The sequence below is a fragment of the Dufourea novaeangliae genome, unplaced genomic scaffold (genome assembly GCF_001272555.1).
Source record: "Dufourea novaeangliae isolate 0120121106 unplaced genomic scaffold, ASM127255v1 scaffold65, whole genome shotgun sequence".
NCBI lineage: Eukaryota > Metazoa > Arthropoda > Insecta > Hymenoptera > Halictidae > Dufourea > Dufourea novaeangliae.
The window spans coordinates 1,198,130-1,215,460 of NW_015373961.1; the positions used below are offsets into that span (position 1 = coordinate 1,198,130).

Genomic DNA, 17,331 nt, shown 5'->3' on the forward strand with positions numbered 1-17,331 from the left:
ACTACACAATAGTACAACTCCCCTACCACTATCCATCCTAACCCAATCGAAAAAGAAGCAAAATTCTAAAACTATCTGAACCGATATATGTACACAAGTTCTCTACTATCCATCTTAACCCAATCCAAAAAAAAACGAAAAAATCCTAAAACTCCTTCTACCATTCAAATTCGAAAACCGTTTACTCAATCTAACCGCGAACGATTGAAATAAAATCGAACCCAACAGCTAACGGGGGAGTACGGAGCGCACACGAAACTTTTCCGAAGCCAACACGGAAAGGTCAGAAACCAGTCCCCCAATGAGGCCCCCAAGCCGCTTATCACAGTCGTGGTCTCGAAGCGCGCGTTATTTTGCCGTCAATTCGAACCCGGTGTGTCTCGAGACCGTGGTGTCCCATTTGTGAGAGAGTACGCAAGTGGACCGGGCCGTGCGTTCAGTCAGCAACGGCGACAGGTTCAGGTGTGTCCGAGCGCGGTGTTCCGTGGCGCGCACACACATACACATACAGGTATACACATACGTGTGTCCAGCAGAACGCGGCTGTGAGTGGAGTGTAAGAGAAAGACGCGGTCAGCCAGCGGTGATTCCATTCACTGATTGAAATCTCCGTCCATTTGTCACTGTCAAGAAGGTGGCGATAGCCTCTCTTCTCTACCATTCTTTCTCTCTCTCTCTCTCTCTCTCTCTCTCTCTCTCTCTCTCTCTTTCTTTCTTTCTCCATCCCCAGCCAGCGTCAGCCTCTCACTCTCTCTTCCTCGCTCCCATTCAGTGGACTGCCTACACGCTGCTCCTATACTCGATGCCATTATTATTTCGACGCGAAGTCTCCCGTCCCTAACGACCAATCGACGCGGCGGAAATTAATTTCTTATCGATTTTCCTCGAGCAGGGAACACTGATCGAGCGACTAGCCGCGAGTCCATTTAGAACACGCGCCATTTTACCGATTTAGCGAACCGATACGTATGATCGAAGAACTCCCCCGGATATCCCCACGCCTCGACGCTTCTTTCTCGTCTTGTTTTCGTTTTTTCGAACAAAACCTGCCTTTAAAAGAAATTATCAACGATTAGTCTGTATTGTTGTGGTTACGATTTGTCCAGACACTCTGGAATCCGTTCGATGCTGTGTTTTCTTTTTCTCCAGACGAATGATTCATCCACGATACATCGCCCGACGCGAATCTATGGTTCGCCGTTTGTAACCCCGTCGTGATCAAGATCGGTTCGGGATCAGGTTCTCGGAGTGACAAAAAATTCGGAATTTTGTTTCGATGACGAGGTCGATCGAACCGGGTGTTACACTCACCTCGAGTGGACGCGACGGTGATCCGACGCTGATCCCAGCGGGCCTTACACTGGCGAGACGAACCCGCTACCCATGGACTGAGACCTGGAATCAACGGTTTTCAGTATTATTTTATGCGTCGTATAAATTTCCAGTTTAAATATAACAGATAACTTAATAACTTCGATGTCGTTGCAGAACAGAACTACACATTGACCGTATTCTTCAAAAGATACATCGTATTTGTCTTTAATATCTTAACTGCATCCCCTATATTCGGTACATTTCACGAAATACAGAGAATTCAAAGAAAAAGGGTCTAAGACTTTTGGTGCTTATCACAAAATATAGTGGATTCTCGATAACTTTCCGCGCCCAGGTTTGTAAACGAAGAAATTTCTGGGAAACGAATGCCCCCACCACAAAGATAAACGTCTAAAAATAAAGTAAAAATATATATATATATACAGGGGAATAGGTTCCTGTGGAAACTTATCGAGAGTCTACTCGTACTGCATTCTGTTTCGCCATCAAAAATACCAAGCCGAGTGTTATTCGTCGAGGACATTTCACTCACCCTTTGTAGAACGGTTTGAACGCAGTGGTGGCCTCCGTGGGCGGCAGGCTGGCAGTGGTCTGATGCTGATGCAGGATAGAATTCTGTCCCGCCGGCGAGAAGTCCTTGTGCGGTGAGGCCTGCAGCCTGGAGCTGAACGAGGATGCGCTGCTCGCGGAGCCGGAGCTCGTCGACAGGTAACCGGTGGCTGGATGGCTGGCCCCGTACGGGTTAGGATTACCGTTGGTCGTGGTGTTGCCGTTGCCAGCAGTGCAGTAGCCGGCCGGTGGTGCCTGGATCACTCCATTCGGTGTAGCCACCTTCATGTTGGGCGGTGTCTGGGGTGGAGTGTCCGTACCAACCTCGGGAAACCCCGCCGCCGCCGAGGAGGAGGCGCTCGAGCTCGAGCCGGACGACGAGTTCGGGTTATAGTGGAGTTGTCCACCGGATGAGGACGAGAGGAAACCTCCGAACCTCGCGGCGGCGCTCGAATACGGCGCGGTCGCTGCCGCCGAGGGACTCATCGACGCGGATGAGGGTAACGCGAACGAGCTGAGGTTTCCGCCACCTCCCCCGCTACCGGTGTTACCACCACCGCCGCCCGAACCGAGCCAAGGTTGCTGGGAATGATGGTGATGATGACCCTGATTCGGCAAATGATGCTGCTGCTGACCGTAGTGCTGCTGATGATGAAGATGATGGTACTGTTGATGATGAGGATGGGACGGTGGTGGAGGGGTTTTGCACGCCGCTGTGTCCGCCAGGGACCAGATTTTTGGCTTCGTCGCGGGTATCGGGACACCAGCCGCGCTACAGTCAGACTTTATGACCTCGTCCTTGAGGTGATCCTCGCCGGCGTAACCTTGGTGATGATGATGATGGTGCTGCATCGCGTGATGAAAAGGATGCTCGCCCCGTCGCGGGTCCTCCTCGAGATCCAGGTCGTCGTCGTCGTCCAGATCCTTGTCGTGCTGCAAGTGTTCCGCTTTCACGTGCCTCATTGGCTCTGCGAACAGAACGTCGCGCCGGCAATTTAGTAAATTACCCGAATGCCGGGGGAGTACGACGCTTCGGTGGAATAAAAACCTCGTTGCGGCTACTCGGGAACGACTACCGTCGCAAATAGATCGTAACGAAGGCGAGCTCGATGGCTCGTGGAAACGCTGTTTCCCCTTCGAAATGTGGATAAAGCCTAAATGGGTGCGAGCGTACTGCACGGAACTAATAGAAAATTCAGCACAGACAAGCCAGCGTATATTGCATTACAGACTCGCGCCGCCCCTCCTCCCTAAACCCCTTGCTATTTGCCCCGGACGCGATGTCAGAATTAATGGTTTATAATCCCTGGTGTGAAAGTGAGATCCGCCGCGCGAGTCAGTGTATCGGAGCTACGAGGGATCGACGCCGAGGGGAAAACGGTAGGAAAGAGTCGTCTCCCTCCCTCCATCGCGCCCTTACACAGTTAAGCTGTAAGGGATGCTGTGAAAAAAAAAGGGAGCGGAGCCTTCAACCACTTTGAGGCGCGAGAGATTTTAGCTCCCCCTCGAGGCAGAGAGAACCGGACCGGGGTAGAATAGGGAGACTGGCTGTATCCATTTTCCCTTTCCTTCCAACGAACCCCCTTTCGTCTCTGTCTCTCTCTTTCTCGATTCTCTCGGGGCACTCTAGGATCGTCCCAAGCGTCTGCCAGCTAGCCAGCCAAGCCAGGCCATCGAGCCGAGCCAGCCAGTCAGTCAGGGGTGAGAATTTCATTAAGAGGTTCGAATGAGTCGGCAGAGGGTTTACTTGATGGGTCGTCAAGCGATAATTCCCAAGCTAGAAGGGGCAGCCCTCTCTAACCCCCGCTTCGGGAAAGAGAGAAACGATGTTGGATGGACGGCCGACGGCAGAGAGAGAGAAAGATACAGGGAACAGAGAGAGTTTAGGTTTAGGGTGCGCGCACAACCCCCTTATAAAGGGAACCTTATGGGCCAACTAAATAGATACCCCGCCGTCGAGTCCACAAGTGGCTCTTTAACTTTTGACCCCCTTTTATCAGACGTTAATCTCATAATCTTTCCGCCCGGTCTCTGTGTATCTCCGCGGTGGACGCGAATTGCGTGGATTATATTTCGGAAATTTCTGAACTAGTCGCGTGTACGATATACCGCGGTATAAGGAGAGAATCCGTATGAATATCTGGGGGATTACAAAAAGCCGCGGTGGCTAGTGTTGACACGTTTGAAAAAGCGAACAGTACCGTCGAGTGTATCCTTACTCCTATGGACGGAGTCCGTAGGCAACCCTCGGCGTGCTCGTGACCATCTGAAGTGATTCCTCCTCCGCTCTTCAGCGGTCAACATGGAAATTCATGAGGGTTAAGGAAGCTCTTGAATTTTGGCAAACCCCCGGGGCAGAACCTGCTGCTTTATTCAGAGCACCGCGGTAGGAGGTATATCTTTTAGCGACTCCTGTGATAAACGGTTTTGAATCGGGCCTCGTGTGGGTGTGAATATAATAATAATAAATATGAAATACTACGAATTGATCTCTCTACTTCGTTTCATTCCCCTTCTTACCTTAAAATAAATTCCTTTCATCGACCCTCTACTGCCAAGGTGGAGTAGCAGAGCTTTACGATCCAAATATGGTACCTCAAGCAAGTCTTATTACCTTTAACACTCGTTATCTAATTTCTCTCATCCACCGTGAATACGAAGAACGACCCGCAAGAATTTCCAAGATTCACTCCCCAATACCATCTCCGGCACGCCGTCAGCTGGACCAGCAAGCCCAGATATTCATACTCGATCACAAATCACCCCCGTCGTCCGTTCGAACACCAGCGACGGAGGAATAGAAAACAAATCGGTTTCCTACGGGATTCGGTGGCCCGTCCCCGGGATTTTCGGAGGGCTTTACTACCGAGGCAGTCCTTTAAAATTACGAGGCATCGCGCCGTGACGTAGCCTCGACACAACACCTATATGTCCCCCGAATCGAAAAGGGGGTGGCGAGGGTGGCGAACCAGAGAATGACAGAGAACGAGAATGAAAGAAGGAAAGAGCTACAGTCGCGTAGCGTGGAGATAGAGGAGCGACCGAGAGGAACGATATTGGCCAATGTGCGGTGGGGTAATGGTGGCCATAGGAGGGTCCGTACCATTCGTCTCGCCGCGGGCGCCGATACATCACCGTGCCTCGAACCACCGGCTCTCTCTCCTCGACTGGCCCGATGTTGTATCTATATACACATCCACGGTGTTGTATATATGTGGTGCCCGTCGCACAGAGTGTATATGGTCCTACGGATGGCTACTCAGCCCCGGGCGCACCCTCTGCTTCTCGCCCACAGAGAGAGACGACTCACGCTTAGGGAGAGCATCGAGCATACATGCGCGCACGATTCAACGTACACACACCCTACGGTGAAAGCGTCGTTTGTACGCTCGCAAGCGTGCAGAGAGGGAGAGAGAGAGAGAGAGAGAGAGAGAGAGAGAGAGAGAGACGCTCGAAACCACGTATGTATGCATGTATATAACATACCAATATACCCATGAACCGGGCCGATCCACCGGGGGACCAAACCGAAGGCCATTAATCTCTTCGCGCGGCAACCCGCAACCCGTCACTGTGTTTACCCACATGTGAACCATTATGTCCGCCTCCGCGATATAGACCCCCGACACACGCAGCCACGGGCATCCCAGCAAGCGAATTTCTAACTCTCGCCCGTTTCCGGACGGTTCGGGCGAAAATGCTTGAATAAGTAGCCTATCGAGCGATGGAAGGGAAAACCGGGGAGGAAGGCAGACGGGGGATTTCAATGGGGAGTGGCGATATTTCGGCGACGAACGGGGAACCGGTGACTTCCGTAATCGAATTTACCGGGGACAAATTTGGAGGATTGTGGGAGGCACACATTTGAACTAGCTAGGACGAGATAACTCGATGGGTGGTGTGAAGTGAGGGGAATGATTGTTGGGATTGGCTGGTTTTAAGTTTGTTAGGGTAAACGGGTATTTCAGCAAGGTTTAATATATATATCTTATTAAAAGAGACGATAGGGATAAACGGGGATAAGTCCCCATTAGTGTGCAAAAGTGTCAGTGCGAAACATATATGTTTGCAGCGGACGAGTCACATAATTTACTTAAGGTAATTTTATGAACCGAATTTCTGAAGCTGCGAATGCTAATATCAAAAAAATCTAAACAAGTACAGTAAGAGTTTGCAGTATCACGTATGTGGTATATAGGGCTTGAATTAGCAACTGATGATATATAACGATCTGAGAGAAATCTCGTGGAGGAAAAAAAATTTATCAAGTTTCGATTTATTCATACTGAAATGACATGTTGAAAACGTGAATGTAGAATTGAGTTTTTTTGTTACATCTTCAATTGGATGAAGGTTTTGCACAGCTTTGATCGAGGCAACGATTGTCAGTGGTCGTGTACGAAGCCAATATGCCGTGTTGGTTCCAAGTTAAACATTTCAGCACCCATCAACGGACTTTAAATCGTCTGCGGCGGACTGTAATGGTTGGAACAGCAAAGGGGAGGCCGTTCGCGAGAGGATAGTCACGAGGGCAAGGAATTTCGAGAATGAAGAAAAATTGACGATGTTTTGATAGTCTGGGATTATTTTGCTTCGCCGTCGACGAGGGATTTGTAGTGAGCACTAGTCTAGAGCTGAATGACTCACGTGGCTATAAAAGGTCCTTCAATCGAGATAGAAATAGATAACCCCCAAAGAAACAGTTATTTCTTCTCTAAACATACCTCTTCATCCACGTTAGGATGAAAAAAAAATCATTCCCAGAGAGAGAACCCTGTTTCAACCCCAAACCACCCCAAATGTTTGTCTTTGAGGATAAAAAAAAATCAATGATGCCTTCCCGAAGAGAAACGTCAAGCCCATAGTGGGTTCAACGCACCGGAATGAAGAGGTATTTGTTGCATATCAAGGAGAGTTGTAAAATCCGATGAACAAGACGAGCGAAACGGTGGAAGAGTGTTTATGCCCCGGTGGGAATCTCGCGACCGGATCTACTCGAGCGACGCGATCCATGCAAGGGTGGAGGGTCGTGTACACACGGTTCGGCTTATTGCGAGCGGAATGGATGCTTGCGCAATATCAGAAACGGCCGGCTGATGGGTATTCGATATCGGGGAAAGTGGTCACGCGAGCCTTATACACGCCACCCGTGGCATTCCGGGACTTGAGGAGAGAGATCGGTATGTTTTCGCGGGCGAGTTCACCCTCGTTCGACTACCAACGATTCCCGTCCACAGTGGGCATTGCACCGCGCAACAACTTCCATCGAAACATCGGTAATTGGACCTCTAATGGCGTTCCTTCAACGTTCGAGGAAGGTTATTTCAAGTATTTCCCGCTAGAGGAAGATGCATGGACGACACGTGAGCGAATCGGTAAGCGCATTGTTTCTGCTTAAGTGCTACACACACATGCAGACGCGCGTGTTTTGCTTATTGACTAAACTTCGGGTAGGCACGTGGGTCGAATTGAGACATAGTTCCTGGTTCGAGTCCTCTGTGTGTAAACTGCGCAAAGGGGAGGGGTTAGGAAGCTAGAAGGGGACGGGTAAGCTGCTTGGAATAATTAGGGGATCATTTACTCGAATGACTTTCTTGTTCTGTATGGTAATTAACCCGTTTCAGGTCTGGGGTAATGTCTCCCTGGGATATCAGGAGGCAGTCGTGACGAGATCAGTGAAAATAACGCTGAACGTTCATTATACGTGGCGTATCTTCGGCGGCGATCAAAGGTTCGAAGGTTTCTTCTTCGATTCGATAAAACGTACACTTACCATTTTCCTCGAGACCCCTCCTTGCTTCTTCGCCGACCCTGTCACCCTGATTGTCCCCCGCGAGATCGTCCTTCTCCTTGTTGTCCTCCGAGTCCGTGAGAACCGCGTCGTCGTCGTCGTCGGTCTTGTTCTTCGGCTCCCAGGTCATCTTGTTCTCCTTCTTGAGGCGTCGTCGCGCGTTTGCGAACCAGGTGGAGACTTGCGTCAACGTCATCTTCGTGATGATCGCCAGCATGATCTTCTCGCCCTTCGTCGGGTACGGGTTCTTCTTGTGCTCGTTCAGCCACGCTTTCAAGGTCGCCGTCGACTCCCTCGTCGCGTTCTTCCGCCGCGCGGCTAGGTCGTATCCGGCCCCGTATCTGAAAACGATTTGTTTCGTTTAATAAATGTTTTTGCCACGATATAGAGGTGTTTTAGGTATCTATATGGCCCGTCCCACCTAAATAGTCATCCCCTCCCTTTGTTAATATAATTATTGACTGGACTCGTCGGATGAGGTGTTAGACTCGCAAGTTCCGCAGTCGAAGAAAATTCCTACAGGTTCAGGAACAACAACTGCAAATAAAAATTGACTTTCCGAAGCGAACAGACCCGATTCTTTCCCCGAGTCCCCAGCGACACTGGATTACCACGCGACTAGCCAGATATATCAAACAAAAACCAACAAAGATCCATCATATCGCAATCGCGTTCCGATCGGAGAAAGACACTCGAAGCGCCATTCGAACACAAGGTATACCATCGTTTCGCCGTTCCAACCACGGGAAAAAAACGTAATCATTGTTCAACATTTGTCGAGCCATGGCACTCCACTCGAAAAGTGGTATCCCTGTCGAGGGTGCCGAATTCCCCGCAGATTTCGGCGAGTCCGAAGTGCTCCACACGAGCAGAGAGATCCCCAGGCTTCCTAGATTCGTCTCCCATCCCCTCCTCCTCTCACCCCCGCGTCCTCCTAGCCGGAGCATCGAACCCTCCTGTGTAAGAGCGGGAGGGCGACATCCTACTGGGTCGAGGGTGATACTCCGGCAAATATATACGGAGAATAAACCCCCAGCGGCGGCGTGATTCCATCGAGCAACCCCGGCACTCACTCGCCGTAATGGCGATTCGATCGATCCCCCCTACCTCCTCCTCTCCTTTCCTCGCCACCCCCTCTTTCTCAACCCTTCTCGCTTGCTCGCCCGCCTATTCTTCGTCGACTGTCTCGCTCTGTGCCGCCGTGTCCTCCCCATTGGAGAACCCCACGCTAGGGTGTTATAGGTATGTACTATTATATACCGGAGCCTAAAATACCTATCGACGATCCATCGGGCTGGGGAAGGGTGCCATACACACACATCAGGCGACGGATAGCGGTACCGGTGTTCGAGGCGGTGGTTACCAACGACACTGTACCCCCGGTACTATGCCACAGCGCTCTGAAGGGAATAGGTATATGTACTCGGAATCGAGGCGGTCGCGGGACTGGAATAGCGTCTAATGAAAACGGTGTATCGAGACACGGTTTGCTCGATGGACAGGCCCACTGCGGGAGATCTTGTTGTACGTGATCGGGGGATGTTTAATTTCGGTTTGCCAGTTGTGAAGATTGTTATTGGAATTGGTGCCGGAATCTTTTGGATATTAGCCTCTTCGTATACCCAGTACACATTGGAATGTATAATTTTAAACGTTTGTTTTGAAGCTATTTTACGGTTTTTCTTTTTTAACCCATTTGTATATTGTTATATTTTCTTTAAAAAAAACACGCAAAAGAGCTTCAGAACAGACTGTACATTGCAACTTTTTGTTCTAGGGAAGAGAATCCTTTTTTTTTTGAGAAATATAATTTTTCTACGCGATTTCAGACCGATATACTTGGTTCGTTTTTATTTTAACAACACGTAAGAACTGAAAATTTTACGGTGGTTTTTCAGTTATGACACGCAGTGTATAATCTCTAGGCCAGCACTGTAACAATGTGTGGAAATCAGTAGGTTCAGTCAGAATTTGCATAATACATTATATGTATATCGGAAAGGAAACGTCTTAAAGATGCAGCGAGACTCAATAAACAACACTGAATTCGCTAAAAACGGTATATAATGGTCTCCTAACGACACGAAGATTATTAAAATCGACAATGGCCCGGGGGGATGATGAGGAATCGAACAAAAGGGGACACGTCGCGTTTTATCGTAACCCATAAATTGACGGAGTAACGAATCGTGAGACGAAGATACTCGATATATACATACCGTCGAAAAATTTTATGGTCGGTTCTCGCCGTTTTGAACGGGAATCTATCGTGTTTTACGTCCCAGCCGGACGAGATCATCAAAAAGATCCTTTTTACACGATGCACGAGGAGGAGTTTATTCAAATGGAGACGTTTTCCGCTTCTAAATCGCGGTTTACGATCGCGCAGGGCCTCTATCGGTGTGCCGATTCTCTCTCCGTTCGGCGAGCGCAACAAATGGCCCGATGAAATCTTCTGTCTCGGGCTATAAGTTTAGAGACGTGTGATCTAATCTCGGAGGTTTCACCGTGGCCTGTGGAACCGTGCGGCGGTGTCCCCCCGAAAACATCGTCTGGGCGGTTATGTCGACAATGCCACTCAATTTCGAGCTGGAAATTTCGCCGACCGACCGTTTGTCGTCCATGGAACGTCGTAACTCGTTGTCTCGAACCGTTCCCATTTTATCGGAATGCCAACTTTCGATAAAAAAAGAAGTGTACACGATACGAGTCGCAAAGCCTTCGCCAATAGCGAACACGCGTAAACGAATTAGATTCTGGGAGGAATACGATTCAGAATGCGAATAAATAGAAGGTAAATCGAAGGAAAATCGGACGATTAGGTTCCTGGCGTTCGCATCAGGGGAACAGAGGATTTCGTAATTCCCTCTTTCGGAATCTATTCTCGCCCCCTTCCACTCATCTTCTCGCTTCAACCCTCTCTCTAGACCCGTCGTTACTGCAATCCACATCCAAGATTGCTGATGACCGCGTCGATGGGGATGAAGAAGCCAGCAATCCGAAGGAGGCAGACTCGTGGAAGTTCGAGGACGTTTCACCCTCTATTAAACTCCCTCGGACAGGGGAAAGGCGGCCGCCGAGGCTCTCGTACCCTCCCTCCAATAAAATCAGCGTCTTTTTGCTTGTACCCTTTTCGTCCTCTCTCTCTCTCTCTCTCTCTCTCTCTCTCTCTCTCTCTCTTTTAGCCAGTTTCTTCTTGCCCCTTGCTCCGAATAAACGTTCGATCGATCCCGGATTGTTCGAATCTAATGACGGGTTTAGTCGGTTCCCAGCGAAAAAAGAGTCGGTATCAGCAGGGTTAGGTTGATCAAGCCTGTCTTGAAAGATTGGTGCCTACGGAGGATCGAATTGGGCAGAGGGGAAGTACCATTGAACGCTTCTGCATTGTTCAAGTCAATTAGTAACTTTAACTTTTAATTCTGTTTTTGTGGTTGGGAGTGGACAAGGAATAGCGATTATAGTACCTCGTCGCACAGTAACTAGCGTGTACATTAGACAGTCTTTAAACTGTTAAAATAAATTAAAAAACAAATTTTACTGCATTTAAGTTTCTACGAATCGTTTGTTTCTTCATGCAAAAACTATTTACAATTTAAAATCTAAACACACAGAAACATTCTCAACTTTCGTATTGCCGAAAGCACGCGTGCAGATATGGCCGTATTGAAAGGGCTAATAATACCAAACATACAAAAACAAAGGTAAATTCCACCCCTAATATCTCCGTATAATATAGAAAGCATACGAAGATACTTTTCTCCCTCGCTGTATGTATCAAATTCACACCCTCTCCCCAATAGCACCGCATCTTCGCTTCCCTCTTATTAACCCCCAAGGGGTTGACGGGGTTGGTATCCGTCAAACGAAAACACATCCCAGTGTCCAACGAGCGACGGCATCCTCCGTCAGCGCATGCTCTGCGAAAACTCCATAGCCTCCGCAATATATACGTATCAAAATCACGGGGCGTGTGAAACGTGAGATTGGACTTTCGTCGAAAAAGCAATGGGTCAATATAAAGTTGTAAGGTCCCCGTTTCGTAGCCCGAAAACAGAACTCGTTCCGCGAACGGGCTCGGGGAAGTTAGAAATTGACAATCGGTCGGTGCCTCTAGATTTAATCGGCGCGCCTATCCCCCCTCCCCCCCCCCCCCCCTTCCTTCATTGATATGCGCAATTTCGACAGCCACCCACACGCGGGGGCCTCGCGCAATTATCTGCACACACGAGGGCGCGCGCGCGAGCACGAGGCGAACGGCCCCCGCGATTTACATACTAAGTGTGCCGTTGCGTGCCGCCGGAGAATCGCTCGCTCTGGGGATGTGTATCGGCGCCGATCGGTCGTTCCGCGTGTACAGAGAGACGCACGAGACGCGGCTCGATGCAATGCAGATGTGGTGGAGGGACGGGGGGTGTACTACGAAAGCTCGCCTTGTATATATGCCATGGAACCGCTTCGACCTCCCACACCCCCCCTTTTCGCCGCGTGAACCGCACGATCTTTCCTCGCCGTTTCATAAAACTCCGCGACACGGTCTTATCGGCCGTTCCGTCGCGATGCATCGGTGACGCGAGTGGTGGATCGCGAAGAATCCCGGCTGCGTGGGTTCCGCGCCGCGAGTGTTCTCATCGATCGTCGAAAATCGAGACCATCGTGTGGCGCGGTCTCTCCGACGATTTCGATCGGAATTTAACGGGGCACTTGTAAATCTCTTACACGATCGATTCAACGATCATTGGCACGCATACGGTGGGTGGAAGGAGTATCTGTCGCGAGAGAATTGAAGTTAGTGTTGACTGCCGCTTAACCGGGCTCTGTAGGAGTGGGACTCTGGCCGGTTAAATGAGAATATGTATGAGTAGGATTCCAATAATTATTCGGTACTAGAAAATTTAGTTTGTATAGAAAATAAAGTTTGCGAGAAGAAAGACTATTTAAAAAATAACGAATGTGACAGAAAGTAAATTTATTCGGAAGATAGTGAACCATCGCGAAATATGTAAACAATTTTCCTTCTAGTCAATTGTTTTCATGTCAAGAAAAATATGGTCGGTTAAAGATAATCGGGAGTCTACTGTGCTTCAAGGGGGGATGGGGACTCGTTAAATGCTCGTGACTGGTCTCGCGAACAGTTAACGAATCTTTAGTGAGCAGGTATAGAAAGTCTGGAGTAAGATTTGTGTGTTTTAGATACACGCCGATGATTAACGATACTTTTTATCGTTCTCGAACACGCGACCGTATGTTTAGCAAGAACATTGTCGAGACAGGTGTCTTGTGTTACAACTATCTAACCCGATAATCGTTGGAAATTGTTTAACACAAAAGTGGAGAACCCACGTTCGAGCCACACGCCAGGAAGAAACGAGTTTTTCACCAGTCAGAACACTACACCTCTCTCCGGCTTCGCAATTTTTCCCAGGTTTTCCGCGTGTATAGCTGGCTCTCGAGTATACACACAGCCGGGCGAATCATCAGCCAACAAATATTCGCCCTCGTCGACGATCGCAGGCCCGTTTCCAGCATCGTTGGCCGTCGTTACCAGGGGACGAAAACGTACGGGAAATTTAGAAACGGGGAAACGCGACGGAGAGAAAGAAGCTTGATGGGTAGAGAAGAGAGAGAGAGAGAGATGAAACAAAGGTGGGGAAAATAGTGGAGAAAAGAGAGAGATAGAGAGGATCGTCGAATAATCTCCGGTAGAGGTAATAACGAGTGAGCGTATACGGGGCTGGGGGAGGGAGTGCAGAGACGAGCGCGTAATACTAGACACCGGGACCACTCGAGCGACTCATTAGGGGCTTTGCATATGGTGGCGTCAACCTCGAAAGGTTAACCAATATTGGCAGAACGCGCGTAATTACGTCCCCCGGCCTCGTATGGCCGTGTATATAGCTCGAATAGTTACGCCCGGTCCCGGATGTGCAAACGTTTCCTACCTACCTACCTACCTACCGACCAACCTACCAACCAACCGACCCGACCAACCGACCAACCCAGCCAACCTACCTTGCTCCGCGCCACGCAACCTACCGCCGCCCGCCCGCGTCTGCTCTCCGTTGCTGATGCATCCAACTGACCCGCCCCCACCGTGTAACTGCATTCGACGACAACTCGCCACCTCTTATCTAATCTCTTCTTTTCGCTGGGCTTGTTGCGCGCATCGTTCCCACACCGAACACCCCCATCCCCTCCTTCCCTTTCACGCCCTGCTCTCGCGCAACGATCGTTTTAGTGCGCACTGGCGCCACTTGATTCCTCTCCGACACAGATGTACCACACAGGTACTTAGTTACGGGTGTTGTTTCTTTTTATCGAGGTGGTATATACCGAGGGGGTAGTTAACGAAGTTTTTGGTGTCTTGTTCTGTACTGTTACGGTTTTATGTAGAGAATGGTAGATTGCCGTGTTGGATTTTCGGATAAATAGTGGATGTGATGCTGCGAGCACAGAAATTAGTCTGTAAGTATTCTGTGGTCGATCTTATGTTCTGTAATTTTTAGATTCGATCCAGGTGTAATTGAAAACGGAGTCGGACTTTTGTACCTTACCGGCTGTTAGTTCCGAATAAAGTGTAATTTCGTCACGGATTACTTCCGGTTCGAGAAAAAAGGTTCCGTCGGTTTTTAAGGAAACAGTTTTAAGGAAATTCCTTTTTAAGGTGGAACGAAAAGCTTTTACCCTCCCCCCAAGCGTCCAAGGTTAGCGGTTTACGACGGTGCCTGTCGCAGAGTCCAAGGATATTGTTTTCGTTCTAATTACGCAGGCTCTCGAAAGTCTACCTGGGACCTTGCAACGCATTGTTTTTATCCCGAGATCGGAACAGACGATAGAAATCGAGCGCCTGTTCCACCGATTTTCTCGTCGAGATTCCTATCTTGCCGGACAGTGTCTGTCGCGACGTTTATACCTTCCGGTACTACCTGCGGACTTCCGCGTCGCGTAATTCTTTCCGGAATGTTTCGAAACCGACTTATCCGCTCTTAGTCGAGGATTATGTTGTCAACTTATATACAAGATGGTCTTCATAGAATAAGAACAAACTTGTATACTGGAGTTCTCGTGCATGGATTTTTTTACCAATTTTATCCTTGTTTAATATTTTTTTTAATTCTATTCAGATCATTTAGGCAACACCACAGACTACCAGAATACCTCAAGGGGTAACTCAGGTAACTTGAAGATTACTAGGTAAAAAGGCCCTGAGATCTTTAGGCTCAGGACACCATACCCAAAGATCCAGAGGAAAAAAAGAAAGCTTCGAAATTTACGTCATACTGAAGTGATCTATCACATTTTCATGATGCATTTTTACAACAGTCTATAACAACAGTGGGCAATCTGCGGCTCCCAAAGCTACTCTGTGATACTCCCGAGATATATTGGGTTTCACTGAAATTTCTCCTAAACTTTTACATTAATAATTTATAGTACAAAATATAAATACAATTTTAAAATATTTTCTGTGACTCTGGAACATTAAAAAATGTATGAAAAGTATTATATATGTGGTTCCTAATATCAAAGAACTTGCCCACTCCCGGACTACAATAACATTCCTTGCTCTTATTAGATTACCAGGAACCACTGACAACATTCCGGCTAAAACACACAGGAGCACGTCACCACCTCCGCACGGTGTCTGTCGTACAAATTAAATGTCATCGCCGTTGAAATTCCCCTCGTTCCCGGACCAGCTAAATCAATTCGCCTTTGAACTTTTGGCACAGAACCCGACAACCGTTGTTCCTCTGTCCGACACGCCCGTCTGTTCCAACTTAACGCCAAGGAAACAGTCTATACACACTGTTGACCTTTTACCAAACTAATCGTATCACCGAAGTCTCCGCGCGTCTTACACAGTTTCAAGGCTTCGCGCGTATATCCTCGCGATTCTATCGCAAAAATATTCGCCCGTCGACCGATTTTTCCGTGTCGATCAGGTGAAAGTTCCCCCGTGAAACGATCCTTCGACGATCGATATCACGATCCCTAGTCCCGCTGGAACGAAGAAAATCGTCGGATTATCCAAGAACTGACGGAGAAAGTGCCGCCAGCAGGTTCAATTTATTCAATCTGGGTGTGCTTTGCACCGCGATATAATATCGACGGGGACACGTGTTCCGGCAGACGACGACGACGGGGTAAAAATTGTCGATATCTAGAATGGTCCATTAGCCGATCGATCTCGGTTTTTCCTGTTCCGCAGGCCCGATTAGAAAAGGGGGCGAGATTTTTCTTGTAGAGGCGATACCGATCGAGCCGAGCCGCGGATGGGAGGAGAAAAATCGAGACGGCAACCGGTCGGACGATCGAGTCATAGGAAAAACTCCTGGTTTCACGTTATATCCATAGTAGACGTCTGTATCTGACACGGCAGTGAGTAAAAAGCGGTATCGCCGCATTTGGGTCAGAATTGAGTTAGCTCGAGGTATGGCGTTCGACGACGAATCGCTCGCGCGTTTCATCGTTTAACGGCGGGGACAACGTTTATCGATCGGTAGAGAATCGCTCGGGAATCGCGCGCGGAAGAGTGGTAATTGACTTTCGAGGCAATTAACGTACAGACGGACCGTATAAATATTCATCGGAGAACGATGGTGGCGGGCTGAGGTTCGACGATCTTTCGGTCGGAGTCTTTCTCGAAGAAGATCGACCGGTTCTTCTTCCTTTTTTTAATCCGACATCCGGCGATTCTTTATTCAACGCCGTAACATCCGGGTACTTTCGAGCGAACGGGCGAAAGAAAAAACGACGAGCAGAGAGAGGATACGATGGGGGAGGCGAGGGTGTCTCTGGATCTTCCGTGAAAAATGGCGCGGGCGAATGGGGAAAGCTTCGGAGGCAGAGACTTTTACCGTGTCCGTATCTGCGACGGGGGCTTCGCGGGGTTTTCACGGAAAATTATTCGGCGAAATATTCGGAACTGGTGAGCAGTCGTTGATAACGCTGTTTAAACAAGAATTATCAAGGAGTTATTCCTGACGTATAGATTTAAAGGAAATTGTAGGCCGAACTGTCTTGCACTTTGTTCTATTTTGGTTCAATCCCCAGATAGCAAAACGACATTTCATAATACAAATGCCATATTCGTACAGACAAGAACAAATATACGATTTCTTGTTTTCTTAAATATCTCATTGATTTCAGTATAAAATACAAAACTCATTGTATCCGATGAAAGTTCTGTCTTTACTGTATTTCACAGAGTAATATAGACTATAAATGCATATACAATCCGCAATCCAGTAATAATGAAGTAATAATCTCTTGCGACAATCGCACGATACGACAGTTACCAAAACAATTAACACAAGAAAAATCCAAAACGGGAGATAAACTTCTCTAATTCCAGGACTAAAAGAAAGGAAAAGCGACTGAATCTTTCAACGAACCCGGCATTTATAATGAACCAGCGAGTGTCCGAGACACACACCGCCAGCCCAACGATTTCCCCACGGTTCCACGAATAAAACCCCGACGGGATCCCACACCACTCCGAACTATCGACGAGCAATTAAGAGTGACCTAACGGGGGGCTCGAAAAGAACGGGCGAGCGCGGGGCTTCAGGAGTCAGCGTCACGGAAGAAAGGAGACAGACCGGGGCACGATTCCCAAAGGAGTCCCGGCCAGCCAGTGGCCGCGGGCTAACGAC

At 48.6% G+C, this 17,331-nt stretch overlaps 1 protein-coding gene across 1 annotated transcript in view; it reads right to left on the minus strand.

The window, feature by feature from the left end:
* Nucleotides 1–1,355: 1,355 nt before the first annotated feature.
* The window catches only part of LOC107186598 (homeobox protein caupolican-like), an 80,915-nt gene continuing 64,939 nt past the window's right edge, over nucleotides 1,356–17,331 (minus strand). Inside the window, exons 4-6 of the mRNA XM_015574495.1 lie at nucleotides 7,658–8,016; nucleotides 1,868–2,852; nucleotides 1,356–1,395 (exon numbers count right to left, since the gene is read on the minus strand). Of these exons, the coding sequence (XP_015429981.1) occupies nucleotides 1,356–1,395; nucleotides 1,868–2,852; nucleotides 7,658–8,016 (1,384 nt within the window). The remainder of the gene's footprint in view (nucleotides 1,396–1,867; nucleotides 2,853–7,657; nucleotides 8,017–17,331) is intronic.